Raw genomic sequence first — 17,702 nt, forward strand, 5'->3', positions numbered from 1 at the left:
ACTAACAAATCAGAAGGTAGTAGTTACGTTTTTCTATGATGTCCTTTTCAGAGATTTATTGAAAATTATCAAAGTCACATTCATTGATTGTCAACTGTCATGTCAACATAACACACACTCAGGCCAAAGTTTGGCATGTACTGTAATTCTGCCCAGGCACCTGCTCTGAATTTCCTAAGAATATCCCATGCTGCCCCACTCGCACTTAAGCTGATTGGGCCCAGTGTCTCCCCTAAGCCTCGTGGTAGTTAGCTTGGTGCAAAAATCTTGTTAGAAGCTGATGAGGGCAATTGACACAAATCAAGACCAAGAAGTGCTCTTCTGATGAGCTGGAGCAAAGTTCACCGGGTGGTCCTAAAGGTGTGCCAATGTCCACTGTGCCACTTTGCAGAGGCTAACACTTAACCAGGCATGCCTCTGCCGTCATTAGCTCCGGCGGGGGCCCGGCAATTACTGTACAGTAGCACTGCGGCCATTTACTGGCGCAAGTTTTTAAAAAACATCCTGCGCTCACATGGGATTTATAGAACTCTGGAAGAAATAGCCAAGTAAGCTCTTCTAACCTAGATTTTGCAGGGAACGTTTTTCTCTTGAGTTCCCAGTAGAATGAACACTGTAAACAATTATCACAGAATTGTTTAGCATGGAGATGTTTACAAATAAAATATCATGTAAACAGATGTTTAAGGATTTAGGTCTGCACCGATTGCCTCCTAGTAGGAGTAGTCACAGTGCACCCAATCCTGTAGAATGGCCCCAGAGTGTAGAGCAGTAACTGCTGGGTCCCTGCCTGCACATCTATATTTTAAACAAGTAGACTACAGGGCAACATTAGCAAGATGAACTGTAAGGCAGCCTTGAGCCGTTTAATTTCACACAAATGCTTCCTAAGTGTGCTCTCGTCTAGTTAATGGCCAGCGGCCGTCCCAAAGTGCTCGGCCAAAGTGGTAGGAAAGACACTTACGAGTGTGGATCTGACCATTTGTCTCGCAAAAGACAAGGCAGAAGGGGTTAAGCAGTAATTGGGATGAAGTCAGGAACTCTTCTGACCTAAATCTTAAGTCAACCTGGACTGGGAAGGATTCCAGAGGACGGTTTGAGGGGCAGCCAAGATGTCCAGGAGTGCCGTCAACATCTCTGTAGTTTCAACCAATCATGGTCAATGTTGAAGTCCACTGCTCTGACTCCATAAAACATTTTTGTTACATTTGCATATTGGGTAAAAAACATACAAAGCAGTCATCCTCAATAGAGGTGAAACCTGATGCTTTTTCAAGTACCTAGAGGTACCGGTACTGCAATGCGGCTTCGCTACGGCTTGCATCTTTGGCCAAGCACACCAGGTCATCATATACAAAACTTGCTGTCCTATGTGCCACTAGGCACCACAAGTATCTGAACAAACAAAAATCTACCCTGCTAGAAACAGCAAGGTAACTTGCTGCCCTATGCACCACTAGGTACAAGGATCTGAACGAAGAAAAATATACTATACCCTGCTACTGAAACAGCAAGGAAACTTGCTGCCCTGTGTGCCACTAGGCACTATACAAGGGTCTGAACGAACAAACTACTACTGTAACATTTAACAAAAGGTCAAAGGTGTGACTAACCTGAGAAAGCCAGTGGTCGTCCTCCTGGCTGCTCTGGTCTGATGACAGGCTGTCGTAGGAGTCGTACCTGGTCACCATGGAGTTACCTGTGTGAACAACACACAAACAACATTAGGGTTGTTGACTTGGAATCTTAGAAGATTCTGGGTTCAAATCCCTGGCAGGTCCCAATCTTGTGCACTTGCAATTGGGAATGGCACTTTACATCTATTTCCTCACTCCACTCAGGTGAAGATGAGCTTCGTTTAGAGTCATCCTCTGGGATGGGAGGATGTAAACCTGGAGGTCAGGAGTGTGTTTGAGGAGATTTTTAGTGACCACACCTCGAGCATGTTAAAGATCCCAACACACTTTTCAAAAAGAGTAGGGATTCTTCCAAATGTGAAAGAGTCAAACCTCATAGTCCGGTCTCCGGGTAAAATTTTGAGGCCAATAGTCACGTGTTATGTCTATCCTTCTACAAATATGGTAAATCTCAATAAACTGACAAAATGTTACTTGAAACAGAAGTTAGAGGTTAGGGATTCTTCACCTTCAAAACAAGACTTAATGCTTTGTAGGCTATCTTTATGACCTATAAAATGATACATGGACCTTCCATTTTTTTCAGGAACTTTTAATGAATGACTAGAAAGCGATCACCTTAATAAGTGTTGTTCGTTAAGGGTGTGTTTTTTGAGTACCAAGGGGCGGGTTTAACAGTCTATCACTTAGATTATGGTAATTGCTACCCAATATAGCTTTATTTTCCCGAATGATGTTTTGGTCCACGAGGACTCATTTTCAGACCATCAACTGCCTGATGGCAGACCCTGACTCCCCTAATTAACTCTTTAAACTCTCCCTAGTAACACCTTGCCACATTTCTTGTCAAGCACACATTACTTACAAGTGCTTATATGTCTTGGACCATCAGACGAAAACAGTTTCAGGCTTTTATTCTACACATTGGTTTTATAAGCATGATTGGCAAACTAGCTAAGACTGCCGACTAACAGACCAATAAATGCACTTTTTGAATAAAAAGCAGGGCTGTCTCTAGGACCTGTCACTCTGTCCCAGGATGGAAATTTGCTTCTTGGGACGAAAAACAATTTCACCCCGTCTGCCCCAAACATCTGAACGTCATGACACGAAACGGATGATTTTTAAAAATATTTTTGTAAGCTTAAAATGACAGATTCAACAACGAAAGTTAGCAAAACATGGGCTTCCAAGCAATGAGCAGGATGGCAAAAATTTAATACTGGAGACACCCCCCTTGTAGAAAGATAATCTTTTTGGCAGAGATGCATTACAGGCACACCAAGGAGAGTGTCTTAGAAAGTGGTGAAAGATTAAAGCAAGAGGTGCAGCTTGTTGCACCAACCAGCTTTGCCTCGGGACCCCGATCGTTTGGAGCGGACAGTTTTGTCAATAGCCGTGGCTCTGAGGGACCATTAGCTCAAAGGTTCAGCCCTTAACAACACTGTTTAGCACTTAATCTCATCTATCATGTTGACTCGAGCCAGATGCTCCTCCCAGGGCCAAGTGTGAAACATGATCACAGACCTATCGGGTCGGCATGCACAAGGGGGTTGTCATACTGAACGACTTTACTTATTATTTTATTTTTATTACATATACATAATCATATAGTTAAATGCTTCACGGATTATGGATTGTGGCTAGGATATAGTTTTGACAATATGAAAAAAACTATCAAAACCAACAGACCTTAAGGTAACAAAAGCAAATCCTTTTAACAAGACCGAAAAACAAACTCATGAGCTAGATTAGGTCCCATAATTGTAAAGATTTTCAAGTAAACCTCAAGCTATGCATGTAACCTACATGTACCCTGTTAGGGCTGCCATTGGGAACTATCATGGTAAGTTCATATTCATAGCTTAGACAGCAGATAAATCTCTAAGGAAACAGCCATCCTTATGAGCAGGGGAGTCCAAGGACCAATGTATTGCCTTCACATGGCCCATAGGTCATACCCAGTGATGTTGCTGAAACAGTGACCACTACCAGTTGGTGCATTAGTACTTGAACAGCTCTCCGTGTCAATCAATGCCAGCCCCTTGCACTTTCCGACCGGCCCTGGCTATGAAACCCGTGTTATGAAGTGCCATTTTGCCACTAATAATCAATAAAACTCATACCACTTGCCCCCGCCATATGGTGGGGTCATAGATCATACACTTACTTCATCGGTGTAAGTGGCACTTGTGTCATGCTTGCCGCTCTATTGTACCTTGGACAAGGCCTTTGTGGGGTTGAAGGCTTTGGAACTGCTGTCATGAAGTCAGATTCTGCCACCAGTGATCAATAATGTTCGTGCGATCCAGATGGCCATGGTTATGATACCTGCCGCCATCATAAACGACCTTAAGTGTTTGAACATGCTCAAAATTGACTCTCGGATCCTTCCAGGGAACAAATCATTTGTTAGTTGGTTGATTCACCTTTTTGCTGCAGCAGTGCTAAGGAGTGTGAAGGAATGCTGACCCTAAGTAATTTGTGCCTTTGGGTTTTGTACAAAAGTAACTAGACTAGTACACTATGCACAGTGTGTCTATTCCTAATCCTTCCAACATAAAACCTTGCTGCTTTTGTTGGAGGGCCCACAATACAAAACAATAACTGTAACAAGTGGCTCAAAATTAAAATATCATGAGACTGCAAGAAAACAACTTAAAAGTGTATTCCTTGGAATACTATAAAATAACTTCATTCTTGTATATCACACTAGCACAAAAAACAATTTGACTGTACAGGGATGTGAAATCCTAGAACTCAATGTCCCCAAAAAGCCATAGTAGCACTCTAGCTTGTGTGCCATGGAAACAGCACTGTCCTTGGTGCTGAAATGGTCTTCAGTTCACCATCCCCCGAGTGTTCAACCCCCATGCCAAATGGTACAGTACTGCAAATGCCTACAAGTTTGCGAGGATTTAATTTTGCAGCAGGGAGAAAATGGAGTGTCCGTGGTTGAAACTAATTAGGGGTAGGTAGGTGAAAGACAAATTTTAAACGAATATTTTCGCAGTGGTTTTAAGTCCACGGTGAAGAGGTATAAATTTTTAACATTTACAGTATGTTCCAAAATGACTTGTTGGTCACACCAGGTAGACAAATTAAGGGATTCTAAGATGTTCGTGTCTTACTATCCAAATAGAGACAGCATACTGTGGATGTCGAAATTTTCGCGGTGGCTTCATGTTCAGGGCGTCGGTGTGGCGCAGCGGTTGGAGCGTTGGACTCGGAACCAATAGGTCACGGGTTAGATGCTTACCATGCCCCGACGCTGCACCCTTGGGAAAGGCACTTAAAACAACCTTCCCTGGCACTGAAGTGACACACATGGAGCCTCTTCGGCTAATGTCTAAAAGTGTGCCAAAAAACACTCTACGGATTTGGTTGCCGATGTGCCAACATCTAGCACATTGACACCAAGAACCATACGATTTTTTTTCTTTCTGTTAATGGTTTTCGCGGTGACCTCTTCACTGCAAACTTAAAACCACAGCAAAAATGCTTGTTCTGTCTTCTGCCCGCCTGTCGCATTGTATCAACCGCGTACTCAAAACCACCGCTACTGCAAAATTGAATCCCTGCGAAATTAAAGGCACTTACAGTATCTCCGTCCTAAATTCATTTTTCAAACTGAAAGATCTGTCACTGAGGTAAACTACCAAATTCATATTGCTCATTATTACCTATTTACTCTATAATAAAACATCAGCACAGCTTTAGCTCAAAGACAGAGAAGAGACAAGAAGTTGTCAGTGTCAATGCCTGTAGTTGGAAGGTCAACCGGGGCCGTGAGCAGACAACCCCTACTTATGTCTATAGATCATGGCTGGAGAGGGGGATGGAAGCAGGGGAGATTCAGTCCTCGGAAAGAAGGGTGCAATTAGAAGTCCCAGACAGCACATTTGCTAGGTGCCAGAAAGACTAACTAAGACGCAATTACTCATGTGGCGCACTTTAACTCCGGAGTCGACATTCGCTGTCAACGGTAGTAAAGGGGGCTGGAGTCAGTTTTGGGTAATACTAATGGCAGGGGGTAATTAAGACCATATATCTTAACAACATGGGCCAAATTAGCGGCAGTGCGGGCACTTCATTTAATGGAGATAGCAGGTAGAAGCGCTGATAGAAAATGGGGCCCTGACGTATTGGTTGTAAAGCTGACAAATCAAGCTAAATAGGGTCGCCAATCCGTCATTAATTCTCACACAGGCTGTCGGGGAGTTAATGGCAGGGTCCACTTCTTAATACTGCATCTCTCTAAATCTCCCGGGGCTGAAGGTTTTACTCGGCCTGGACGCTGGTTCAAATGTATGGACGTTGTAAAGCGCAGATTAGTGTAACTTTAAATTTGGTCCTCGAACACATATCAAACTTTGGGGACCAAAAAATCTAACCACTTTTCCTCCTGATTGTTGTTATACGGATCTCAGTTGATCTAAGATGTGCTTTTAAGTTGATGGATGACTCAAGATGGCTTTGATTGAGTAACGTCATTTCTTAAACATGGGGAAGTGGAAGGCTTGACACTTCTCTTTAAATCTTGAGTGAGAGTTTTGCCGCGGTGCATCATTTGCCATGCATAGGTGTTATAAAAGCCAGGGCATTTCGGGGCACACATAGCTGCAGAAATAGGATGGTTGCTGAAGGCTGCTGCTGCCACAAATCACAAAGTTTGGGTTGCTGTGTTTTCCTGTAGAGTGTGGGTGAAATGGAAGTGGCATATATACTGTAAATTAATGTGCGATGACTTAATTTTATGGTTTCTCTATCTGTATATCGGGTTTAACCGCCATTTGACATAACACACCAGGTTGAAGGGGAAAGGTGGTTTTTGCAGTGTTTTAAGTTTGCGTTTGAAACAATTTTGTTGTACAGTTAGTTGTTAGATACATTGGAAACACATATTTGCGGTGTCATGGATTCGCGAGGTCACTGCGAAAACCGCAAAATAAAGCCATCGCAAACATTTCACAACATTGTGAGTACTGGGTTTCAAGCTTGTGGTTTGCTCTTTTTGTCAATTCAGCACCTCAGAAACACATGAATCTTGTTTTGAATAAATGCACACTCGTCTGGTACACAGTGGTGAAATGTTGCTTGCAATATTGGTTGGATATGTTGACAGACCAAACATGGCCCTATCCACACAAAGAAACCTCCGGTGTAATTTTCTTCCGCAGAACAACCTCTCAAGGGTCGTCCTAGAAGATATACGACCATCCAGGGTGCAGGCCACATGGACACATTGCGGAATGACAATCAGTGGGAAGGCCATGAACAAACTTGTCGTTCTGTGGCAGATAACAAGAACGTTTGGAAGGATCCTCTCCCTTCTGTGCACCATTGGCGGGCCCAGGATAAGACAAATGACCAATAGTTGTGAGCCACTTCGGCCACACTAGAGAGGAGGATTGGACTGACAGCTTCAGGCAGCTCATGTACCGCGCAATAAGTAGGGAAACTTCAGATAGCGAATTGAGACCACGTCTTCTGGACACTGACCTGCCCGGACAGGTGCGTCGGTGTCAGGAAAGACAAACGACTGCAGGACTGTGGGCCACTTAGAAAACGTACTGCGGTGGATTCCGGGCGGACTAACCGTGCTAATTGCGGGAGTTCATTTCCCAACCTTGCCTGTAAAGTTTTTAACCATGGCCAGGGAGTCTGGAAGATAAATGAGCCTATTATTGCACTCAGAAGAACAATGAAGGGGTGAAAAGCACTCGGACCATGTGTCTGGGGGAAATTGCCGGGAGCACGGAAGGGGCCATCCATCGATTTTCGTGTCAAAGTGCTCTTAGAAGGTGGAAAGTTCGGGCCGCGCAGTTCTTAAGTTTGACACCCAAAAGGGCAATGCGTACGGGAGGAGAAAGGTAGAGGCTGTAATGAGTGGAACACCCCGGGGTAGAGATAGGAAGTCGTGTATCACCTCCAGGTTCAAAAGGTGCCAGGTCAAGCCTGTGCAAAAGGTACTGCTTTGACTGCTCGAGTCTCCTTAATCTTTTTCACTCCCCCAGGAAGGGTGCAGGAAAGGAAGACTCCAGAGGAAGAAAAGCTACAATAAATCACTTGTGAACTTGAAAGTCAGAGGGCGTTTGATAAAGCGAGTGTTTCTTTGAATATGATGCTCTCTCTATCCAGAGAAAAGCAGAAGAGAACAGGCGCAGGACAACTATATCAAGGTTGACAAAAAGCTATTGCAACTTGAGGTATGGCAGTGTCGTGACTCCTCACATTTGTAAACATAAAGGACAGGCTCCAAAACTTCCCTAGCCGTGGTTCAAATGAAAAAGCAATAGCATAAATCACTGTTTTTATGCTATGGCTTTTTCATTTGAATCAATGAGCGGACACACTTCATTAGAATCAATCATGATCAGTCATTTGAATCAAACACTGTTTTTAAAATCTATTGCTTTTCATTTGAATCAAGAAGCACATATTCCATAAAATTTCACTGTGGCATCTGCTGGAATATGTACTATTTGAACTGAGTGGAACTACCAGTGAGCACAAATTTGACGAAAGGAACAACAGTACAATGTAGCTGAAGATTTAGATTTAAGATTTTACAGTAACTCGAGAGCAACTAAGTTTGTATGAGAATGCTCCTGCATGTTTTTAGTGATGTTGTTGCTTGTGGCTAAAGACTTAGTGGATGTCGACCGAAGTCTTCTATTTAGGTTTACTCTCTCAATTTATGTGAATTTCTTTCCGCTAAAAGGCTGGCTATGTAAGAGTAATATCACAAAAATGCTGAACATTGAAAAAAAATTTAGCAATAAGTCTTTGATGCCTCATGCAGTGACTCTTAACACAAACAATTGATTGTTTCACTTCCAACCAAGAGCACACAAAAATCATTAAATTTTTTTGTGTTTGTTGGAATAAGAACTCACATAAACTCCAAGACATGATGACCAGAAAAGGCAAAAAAATGTTGACGTTGAAATGTTGGGAACTTGAAACCACCGCGATAATTTATGTCTTTTCTCCTACCCCCTTGTTTCAACTTAAAACCACCGCAAACACTTCTCCATGTTCTTCCTACTGCGAAATTAAAGGCATTTACAGTATGCAATAAGCACTGTTTAAAGCTATCTAATTTAGAATGTCAAAATATTCAAGAGAGGAAGTCTGTGAAACAAGTTCTGAAGATTACAAAACAGAAATAAGTGACGGCTTGGCCAGCTACAGATCAAGTTGGACAGCAGTGGCAAATAGGATCTGTCGGATCAGGTACGGTTTTAAGTAACAGCGAAAGGTTATTGTGTAATTTTGATATGAATGCACTCCAAGAACAATACCTCAAATCCCACATGGCTACTTAACAAATTTCCTCAGTGATAGATATGATTTTCCCGGATCCCAGACAGGCCGCTGAATTAATATTCCAGGTCAGACGGGATGATAATGTTCTTGTGTTGTTTTGTGACAGAAAATGGTGACACCTCCTCAAACAGGTGACACGACCCGTCAGATCAGCCCCCTCCAGGCGCCAGCGGTAGACTGGACCTGTGAAAAATTTCTTCCGACCCGCCGCAAAACAATGACCCGCTGTTTACCTGATTGATGATAAGTAGGCCATTATGATAAATGTTCGGAAAGTTCTTTGTGGAGACGGGGCGGCCGCACAATGGAACGCTGTCATCGGTAGAAACCACAAGGCCATTTTTTGTCACATAAGAACACAGGAACATTATGATCCTGTCTGGCCTGGCACGTAAATTCTGCGGCCAGTCTGGGACCTTGGAAAATCATATCCATCACTGCAGAAATCTAACAAGTAGCCATGTGGGATTTGAGGTATTGTTCTTGGCGTATATTCATTATCAAAATTTCACAATAACCTTTTGCTGTTAACAGTTATTTACATGTACATTGTACAATCATAACTGGTCCATTAAACAGTGGATCGTTTCAACTTACATCATCATCTATCCCATAGCCTACTAGAATGTGACCATTGGGGCACTACAGAAGATCTGGCAACTAGTCTTCTACATATTTCTTGATTTTCTGTTTATAGACAAGTGTAATGCGGGTCCATTCTCTGATATCATTTTCCCATCTTTTTCAATGCCTCTTACTTCCTCCCTGCACAGTTCAGATAACAAACTTACAAGAAGCAAATTTCAGTATCGTACTATCATGACTAAGGGATACAAGAAAAGTACTCCAGAAAATGTATCCCTGCATCATGTTGCATCGGAAGCCAGTGGTGCCATACTGCATTTGCTTGCAAATGTTTCCTTTCCATTTAAGAGACAGGTCTCTGTCTAAAGTGACATGGTCTCTTGCTGAAAAATAAAACTAAACCTGTTTTCAAAGTCTGTTTACATGCAGGTATGAAAGACTTTTATTTGTGGTGTTTTCCTTATCAATATAATTTACCTATTGTGTTGTTAGACAATTGAAGGCCAGCACTCACCGTCAAAAGGGCTTGAAAATACAAGAGTATCAAGTTACCTTCCCCCCACTTCCTAAAATTCAAATTATTCCACTACGTAATCTTCAGTGTAAAGGAAGTCATCAATCAAAGTTCTAAAAATTAGTATTGATCACACAATTGATGGGTGATCTGAGAAGATATTGTAAATGCATCTAAGTTTGCAATGGTTTAATTCTGCGGTAAGGAGAAAATGGATTGTCCACGGTGGTTTTGAGTTCGCGATACCGCTTATGGTCACATACAGTAATGGAAATATTGGGGCCTTAACTGACAGCTAGTCAGAAAACCCATCTTCTAGCGACTCGACAGTGATGCTACCGACGGATAGAACAGTTACCTCCAACACATCATAAAACTGTACAATGTACAAACATACAGCACGTACACGTAGTGCTTCAACAAGGGGATAGGTGGGCAGACGACAGAATTTTCAGTGGTTTTGAGTTTGCCGTGAAAGGGTCCCCACGAAAACTACGTACATAAACCCAGCGCAAACTTACATGCATTTACTGTACCTGCATGTAGACTAAGTCCACTTTATTCCATGAGTCCATGATCTTTTATTAGAATCATCTTATACAGATTAACTTTCTCCTAAAATGATTAGTACATTGACACATGCTTGAGCACTGCATGGGCAATATTAGTAATGAAAGCCACGATTCAGAGGGTGCCACATAAATCATGGTCAACAAATTGGGAGATGAATGATAATTAATTCCTTTGTCTAGCATTTAATACAGCAGGTTGGCCCATCCATCAAATGAACTGCTTTGGAGTGGGCCCGCAAACGTGCGTGGATGATACATCATAACTTAACCTGCCAGGAGAACAACGGAGCAGGCGCCACCCAACCTGAGGCAGGGTGTCCTTCTGCCGCCCCTGCACAGACACCGCACTCATCAATGGATCCTCAGAAATCTGTTCATCAACCCACAATAGCCACTTTAATAGGCCACACCACTTTACTTTCTTGGTTACTGATTTTTTTTAAAATTTTAGCAACAAAAAAAATCATGAAAACAGAAGGCTGGGGTGAAAACTTGCACCTGACCCTGTTCACTCCCTTAAATTGTGTGCACCAAAGTACAAACTTTCCTCTGAGATTCTATTCTGCTTTCCTGTCAATTTTCCAACCTAGCATTTTTTTTAAAATTCCATTAACCAAGAAATTAAAATGGTGTGGCCTTACTTCTCACTGAGTTTTTATTTCATGTGAGCTCGCAAGTGTCAAAGGCATGGGCACAGGTTTTCACAAAGGCATGGGCACAGGTTTTCACAATCACCAACCAAATTTGGTAAAGAAAATTTAACATGCTACTAATATCTATTTCATGTGAGGCTGAAGCGTGAAATGTATTGTAAATGGATGTATGGAAACATGTTTTTACAATCACAAATCAAATTTTGAGAAAGAAAATCTAACATTATAATGTTACTTATACTTTTATACCCAATGTCTTTTCTTTCATGTGAGGCACCTGTCAAAGGCATCGCAAAAGGGGGACATCCGAACAAATTTTTCCACAATTACCAATAAAATTTTGTGAAGGAAAAATAAATTTAACATGATATTATTTACCCGTGGGTTTTTATATTATGTGAGCTGGCAAGTGTCAAAGGCATCCCAAATTTAACTTATTTAATAATACATATATGTATATATATATATATATATATATATATATATATATACATGTAAATAACTTCAAGGGGGACATATGGTGGGCACACGTTTCCATAACTATCAATCAAATTTTGTAAAGGACAAAGAAACTGTAACATGCTATGGACCAGAGTATGATTCTTCCAGGACCTACTACTTTACTGATTTAGGATGAGCACGACAAAACAACGCTACTTACTCATGCTTGCTGCGTTGTCTGCAGCCACGACGTCTGCAGCTATGATGAGGGGACTGTTGCTGGGGAGGGGGGGTTTCAGCTCTGCTGAAGTCGAACACCTGTTGGAAAGAAACCATAACCACTTGGTGAGGAACACTTGTTGTTGTTCAAGTTGTAGTGCCTAGTGGCACATAGGTCAGTAAGTGTCTTTTCTTTTTCTGTACTAGCCTAAGGCTACACCAATTTAATTTCTTGGTTAACGGATTTTTAGATTCAATTTTAGCAAAAAAAAATCATGAAAACAGAAGACTGGGGTTAAACCGTGCACCTGACCCTGTTAACACCCTGAAACTGTGTGCACCAAAGTAAAAACATTCCTCTGAGATTCTGTTTTCATGTTGTTTTTCCAATCTAGCATTAAAAAAAACCTTTTTTATTCCGTTAACCAAGAAAATTAATTGGTGTGGCCTAAAGGAATATTTCTACAGGACGAGGTTGCTAGCCCTTCCCTTTTTATGTGCTCAAGGCAACTCCTCGAACATGGGGCCCAAATTTCACGCCCTTCCGAAAGACGGGTGCAGCCCCAACCGAGATGCCCTTCCCAGGATTGAACTCCAGGTCTCCCAGTTACTAACTAACTGGAAACAGGAGCTCAACTGTGGGGCTGATACCAGTTCGGCTATAGGAACATCCCTTGGTATTGCATGGGAAGCTATAAAAATGTTCCTTGATCTTCAGCACAGTGCACTTTTAATTTCTCAGTGGCATCGCTCATTAGAACTAATAGTCCATGGGCCAATCAGCTTTTTGGTACCAAATAGAGGGACAAAGGGTGACTTACTTTTTTGAAAAGGTTGATTCCTCTACTTTATAATTATGCATGATAACAATGTCAAATGTCCAGCTTTTTAGGAATTATCACGTGATATGGTGACGTCATTAAAATGGACCTCGATTATGGGGACTTAATTCAGAGGACTGGGACAAAATATCAAACATCAATAATTTTCGGTGAAAATCGGTTTACAGGCACAAGATACCACAGGAATCACGAAATAGTATGTTTTTGGTTGATATTTCAACTCTATAAGAAGCTATGAGTCTTTGAAGTCCATTTTTGGGGGTAATTTTGTGTAAAAGGGATCATCGTATGGCATGTTTTTGCACAGTTTTCAAATGCTCAAAGTATGAAGTAACTTCACAAATGTGCTAGACAGTGTTAGTAAATGTCACTACAATAAAGATTTTAGTATTTTTGTTGCCTTTAAGACGACCGTTGTAGATTCATTTAGACTCTGATTTTAATGCGAGAGCCTTGTGCATCTGTGGCCAACATTCTTCGACGGTTAATCCCCTTTATATAACGCACCCATCTCATCTCGTTTTATGAAGCGTGTGTGCCAAGGTGGCTGTCTATGACACATAGTTACGTCCATGCAAAATGGTACATAGGCCGTTCAGACCATTATTATCCTCGGGATTAAGTACATCTAGTTGTTAGAAAGAGAAAAACAAAGTTTTCGACAAACCAAAACACGATATCAATTAGCAAATTACACTTCGTCTAATGGAGTCTGGACAGGGTGAATGTCTTGTGCATCTGTGGCCAACATTTCTCAAGGGTTAAACCCAATAAGCCACTTAATATAACGTAGGCAACAATTTCTGCTAATGCATGTACTTTCCAATCCTTCCCTGTGTGCACTTTGTCCGAACCCCTATTTTACAACAGCAGAACGGACTTAGCAACGGTTTAGCCGTCAGAAGTCCGCTAGGGTGTATCTCATAGGTTCAAACTGTAACTTGACCGTATGTCAACCAAATTGATCTGCCCTACTGATCGCTAAGAATTCCCGAATAACAGCTTTTTGTCAAAAGTCAATATCAAAAATCAATCAAAACAGGTTATGTTTAAACATTTGCTGCACCTTTAAACATATGATTATGCAAGTTGATCTAATTATTATCTAAATCAAGATAAAGATGTAAAGTATATGTTACAGTTCACACTAGGAAGGTTTCGAAAGTACATTATATCAGAAGGAAGGACGTCAAACTTCTATTACCACCTGGTGGCTGTTTGTGGAATTGCAGAAGAAATTTTGGTTTTCAATCTCGTGCTCTGGACATCCTATAGTAATGATTATCTTTTATTGTAACAGCACAGCAAAATCCCATTGCCGGACAGCATACCGCCTTATGTTAGTACCATATTGGCACGGGACAATATGTATTTTACAATGAAGAGACCCTATCAGGAGAGGGTATTGTGTAAATGGAATAGCAGTACAGGCTAGATATTTTGGACCGTGGATCACCAGGAATACTTAAAAGAATAACTCAGGAGAACGTCAAGGCCCTAAGACAAGAGGGTATGTAACACTTGAGTCAGGTTGTATTAGAGGACTTGAGAAGAAGAAACCCACTGTGGATTTTGGTGCGCCTACATAGGGAGACCAGGCAGAAAGTTAACGGATGGACTGGCTATAACATTTTAGTGCATAATGAGACTGAGATTATCCAAGGCACTATATGTCCTCACAATAGATACATGTACACCCGCTACTAACATGTCAACTGTTTATGCGATTTTGGTCTGATCACTGAAACTCAAAGAGGCACTACACTTGACGAGCATAGTGCTGGTGTTCGACCAGGCACTAAACGCAAAAGCTACTGTAACAGTGATCATATGGAAGCATCCTCATACATTTAAGGACATTGTTCCAACTCAGAGTGCTGTCCGTCATTCATTCATTCATTCATTCATTGGAAAAAGATTCCAAGATGCTGGTTGAGAGATATATGCGAAGAATCACACTCAAGCAGAATAGATTGTGTTCTATGGCCTTATCTTAATAAATCCACAGCAAGTAAATTTTATGGATGACACCAGCACGCACATTGATTTCCGCCAGATTTTGAAATTTAAAAGATTTTTACCCATCAGCAATGGTCAATATACCGAAAATGCCCCGGGCTAAATGTTGCGAATGCCTGTCAGTTCCATCGCAAAAACGTTCTATATGCTGTAACAGTTGCACTTGTCGGAATGTTGAAAAATCTGTAGAAATATGTTGTAGAATTAGTGTGTATGCAAGCTCCAAAAAAGATTGCTCCTCTTCACAAGCTTACAGGAACACACACATACACAGTACAGCCCTCATACCAAACTTGTAATTGGAATTAGTTTGTAATTGCTGTGCTATTATTGTCAACAACCTGTATTGTCACTGGCTGATGTGTTATTCTTGAATGAAACAATTCGATAACAAGGTCAGATGAAATAACTTATGCCATGCGGTTTAGGTAGACCATTGTCTAGCTGTCTGCCCGTTGAAGACAGTATAAAAAGGCGGGGGATTTCCGAGGTAGGTCTTTATTCAGACGGTCAGGACAGCGGAGAGAACTTCAGTTGAGGCAAAGTGAGCAGAGCCAGCATTATGTAGTCACAATCAGTCTGCCCCATGACTCAGGGGAGTCCAGTGCCTAGTGTAAGGAAAACCTTGTCTCTGCGTTCTTGATGTGCTATGCAAACCCGTATGTAAATTTATCATGATTATAATGTTGACGTCATTGTTAATGTTTTATTGAATATAGTCATGAAATACTTGGTTGTAATACCATGTTTTATCGCAATTCCTTTTACATGCTTTATGGTTCACTTTGAAAACGTGGAGATCTTTTTTTTTTGCCCGCCCTTGTGAAAACTGTCACAGCATGCCTAGAATGAAAATATAGATTTTCCTCGTAAGTTATTCAAATGTCAATGGGACCGCCTTCTTTTGTTACTCAAAACAGTTTCAAACATATTGGCGGTATTGGGCCTTTACACTTACAGGTATCGACTCATTTTTACCGTGTTTGCCGATTTTTAGCGCTCCTTTTTGGTTAACTTATTGAAGATTTTTGAAACATTTTTGTGCAGTTATCCGGCATTGGTGACAATGTGCGGTGCAGATATGCGTAGTCACTAACAATGCAGTGAATGGGAACCGGTTTGGGATTTTGGGATTCGGTGCAATTAAATGGAATGTGTGTTAATCCGAGGTGCAACTACAGTAAGTGTCTTCTTCTGTATCATAAAGATCAATTAACACATTCTCTAGTTTTGCAGTAACTGTATATTGTATTGGTATATATGTAGGAGAACACACTCCCCAACCTTGATATCAGTCTCAGGTCTCTATAAACCGTTAATCAATCTTGGAAGTTAAAGGCAACTAAAGCAATATTAGGGCCCGAAAATCGGATTTTGAAAGTCAATTTATTTAGTCATTTCTATACAATGATGAGTTCAAACAACACTATCACAATGAATAGCGATGTCCATGATGCAAAAATATGACTTCGATGTGACATGAGAACTCACTGAAAATCGTCGCCGGGGTTTTTGTAGGCTCGCAAAACTACAAGGGATCATCGTATGGCATGTTTTTGCACAGTTTTCAAATGCTCAAAGTATGAAGTAACTTCACAAATGTGCTAGACAGTGTTAGTAAATGTCACTACAATAAAGATTTTAGTATTTTTGTTGCCTTTAAGACGACCGTTGTAGATTCATTTAGACTCTGATTTTAATGCGAGAGCCTTGTGCATCTGTGGCCAACATTCTTCGACGGTTAATCCCCTTTATATAACGCACCCATCTCATCTCGTTTTATGAAGCGTGTGTGCCAAGGTGGCTGTCTATGACACATAGTTACGTCCATGCAAAATGGTACATAGGCCGTTCAGACCATTATTATCCTCGGGATTAAGTACATCTAGTTGTTAGAAAGAGAAAAACAAAGTTTTCGACAAACCAAAACACGATATCAATTAGCAAATTACACTTCGTCTAATGGAGTCTGGACAGGGTGAATGTCTTGTGCATCTGTGGCCAACATTTCTCAAGGGTTAAACCCAATAAGCCACTTAATATAACGTAGGCAACAATTTCTGCTAATGCATGTACTTTCCAATCCTTCCCTGTGTGCACTTTGTCCGAACCCCTATTTTACAACAGCAGAACGGACTTAGCAACGGTTTAGCCGTCAGAAGTCCGCTAGGGTGTATCTCATAGGTTCAAACTGTAACTTGACCGTATGTCAACCAAATTGATCTGCCCTACTGATCGCTAAGAATTCCCGAATAACAGCTTTTTGTCAAAAGTCAATATCAAAAATCAATCAAAACAGGTTATGTTTAAACATTTGCTGCACCTTAAAACATATGATTATGCAAGTTGATCTAATTATTATCTAAATCAAGATAAAGATGTAAAGTATATGTTACAGGCATGTAGAATATATGTTAATTAGTTGGCGTTTCTGTAGGCCAAAGGTGGTGTATTCTGGACGAGATTGAGCCTTTGCAGATAAAAATTGCCATCTTTAAAAAATGACCGTTTCCATGGCAACCGGTGACCACCAGTTATCCCAAAACTTACCCATTTTCTACAATTGGACCAAGGCCTTACCACCACCCAAAATTTAAAAAAAAAACACGACATTTTGTCCTTTGCTACTAGGTATTTCAAAGACAGACCCCCTTAAAATTACCCATGATGCATTGTGATATTTGCGGCGATTTGATAACACGGTCGTCGGGTGTAATTCTTAAAACCCTTATAACTCCTGATACTTTTGACGGATTTTGTTGATTCAAAGCCCAAAATGCAGAAAATGATATGGCCTATCAATATAATGTATTACACAAGACCCCATAGGTAGCCCAAATAAATGCCTGATTTTGGAAAGTAAACAATACATATTTTTCACACAAAAT

General features: G+C 41.0%; 1 protein-coding gene across 5 annotated transcripts in view; it reads right to left on the bottom strand.

The window, feature by feature from the left end:
• The window catches only part of LOC136440224 (BCAS3 microtubule associated cell migration factor-like), a 201,827-nt gene that overhangs the window by 142,063 nt on the left and 42,062 nt on the right, over positions 1-17,702 (bottom strand). For all 5 annotated transcript variants that reach the window (XM_066436129.1, XM_066436138.1, XM_066436120.1 and 2 more), the window contains 2 exons: positions 11,955-12,052; positions 1,614-1,699 (listed from right to left, as the gene is read on the bottom strand). In XM_066436129.1, coding sequence (XP_066292226.1) covers positions 1,614-1,699; positions 11,955-12,052 — 184 coding nt within the window. The remainder of the gene's footprint in view (positions 1-1,613; positions 1,700-11,954; positions 12,053-17,702) is intronic.

The sequence above is a fragment of the Branchiostoma lanceolatum genome, chromosome 1 (genome assembly GCF_035083965.1).
Source record: "Branchiostoma lanceolatum isolate klBraLanc5 chromosome 1, klBraLanc5.hap2, whole genome shotgun sequence".
Classification (NCBI taxonomy): Eukaryota; Metazoa; Chordata; class Leptocardii; order Amphioxiformes; family Branchiostomatidae; genus Branchiostoma; species Branchiostoma lanceolatum.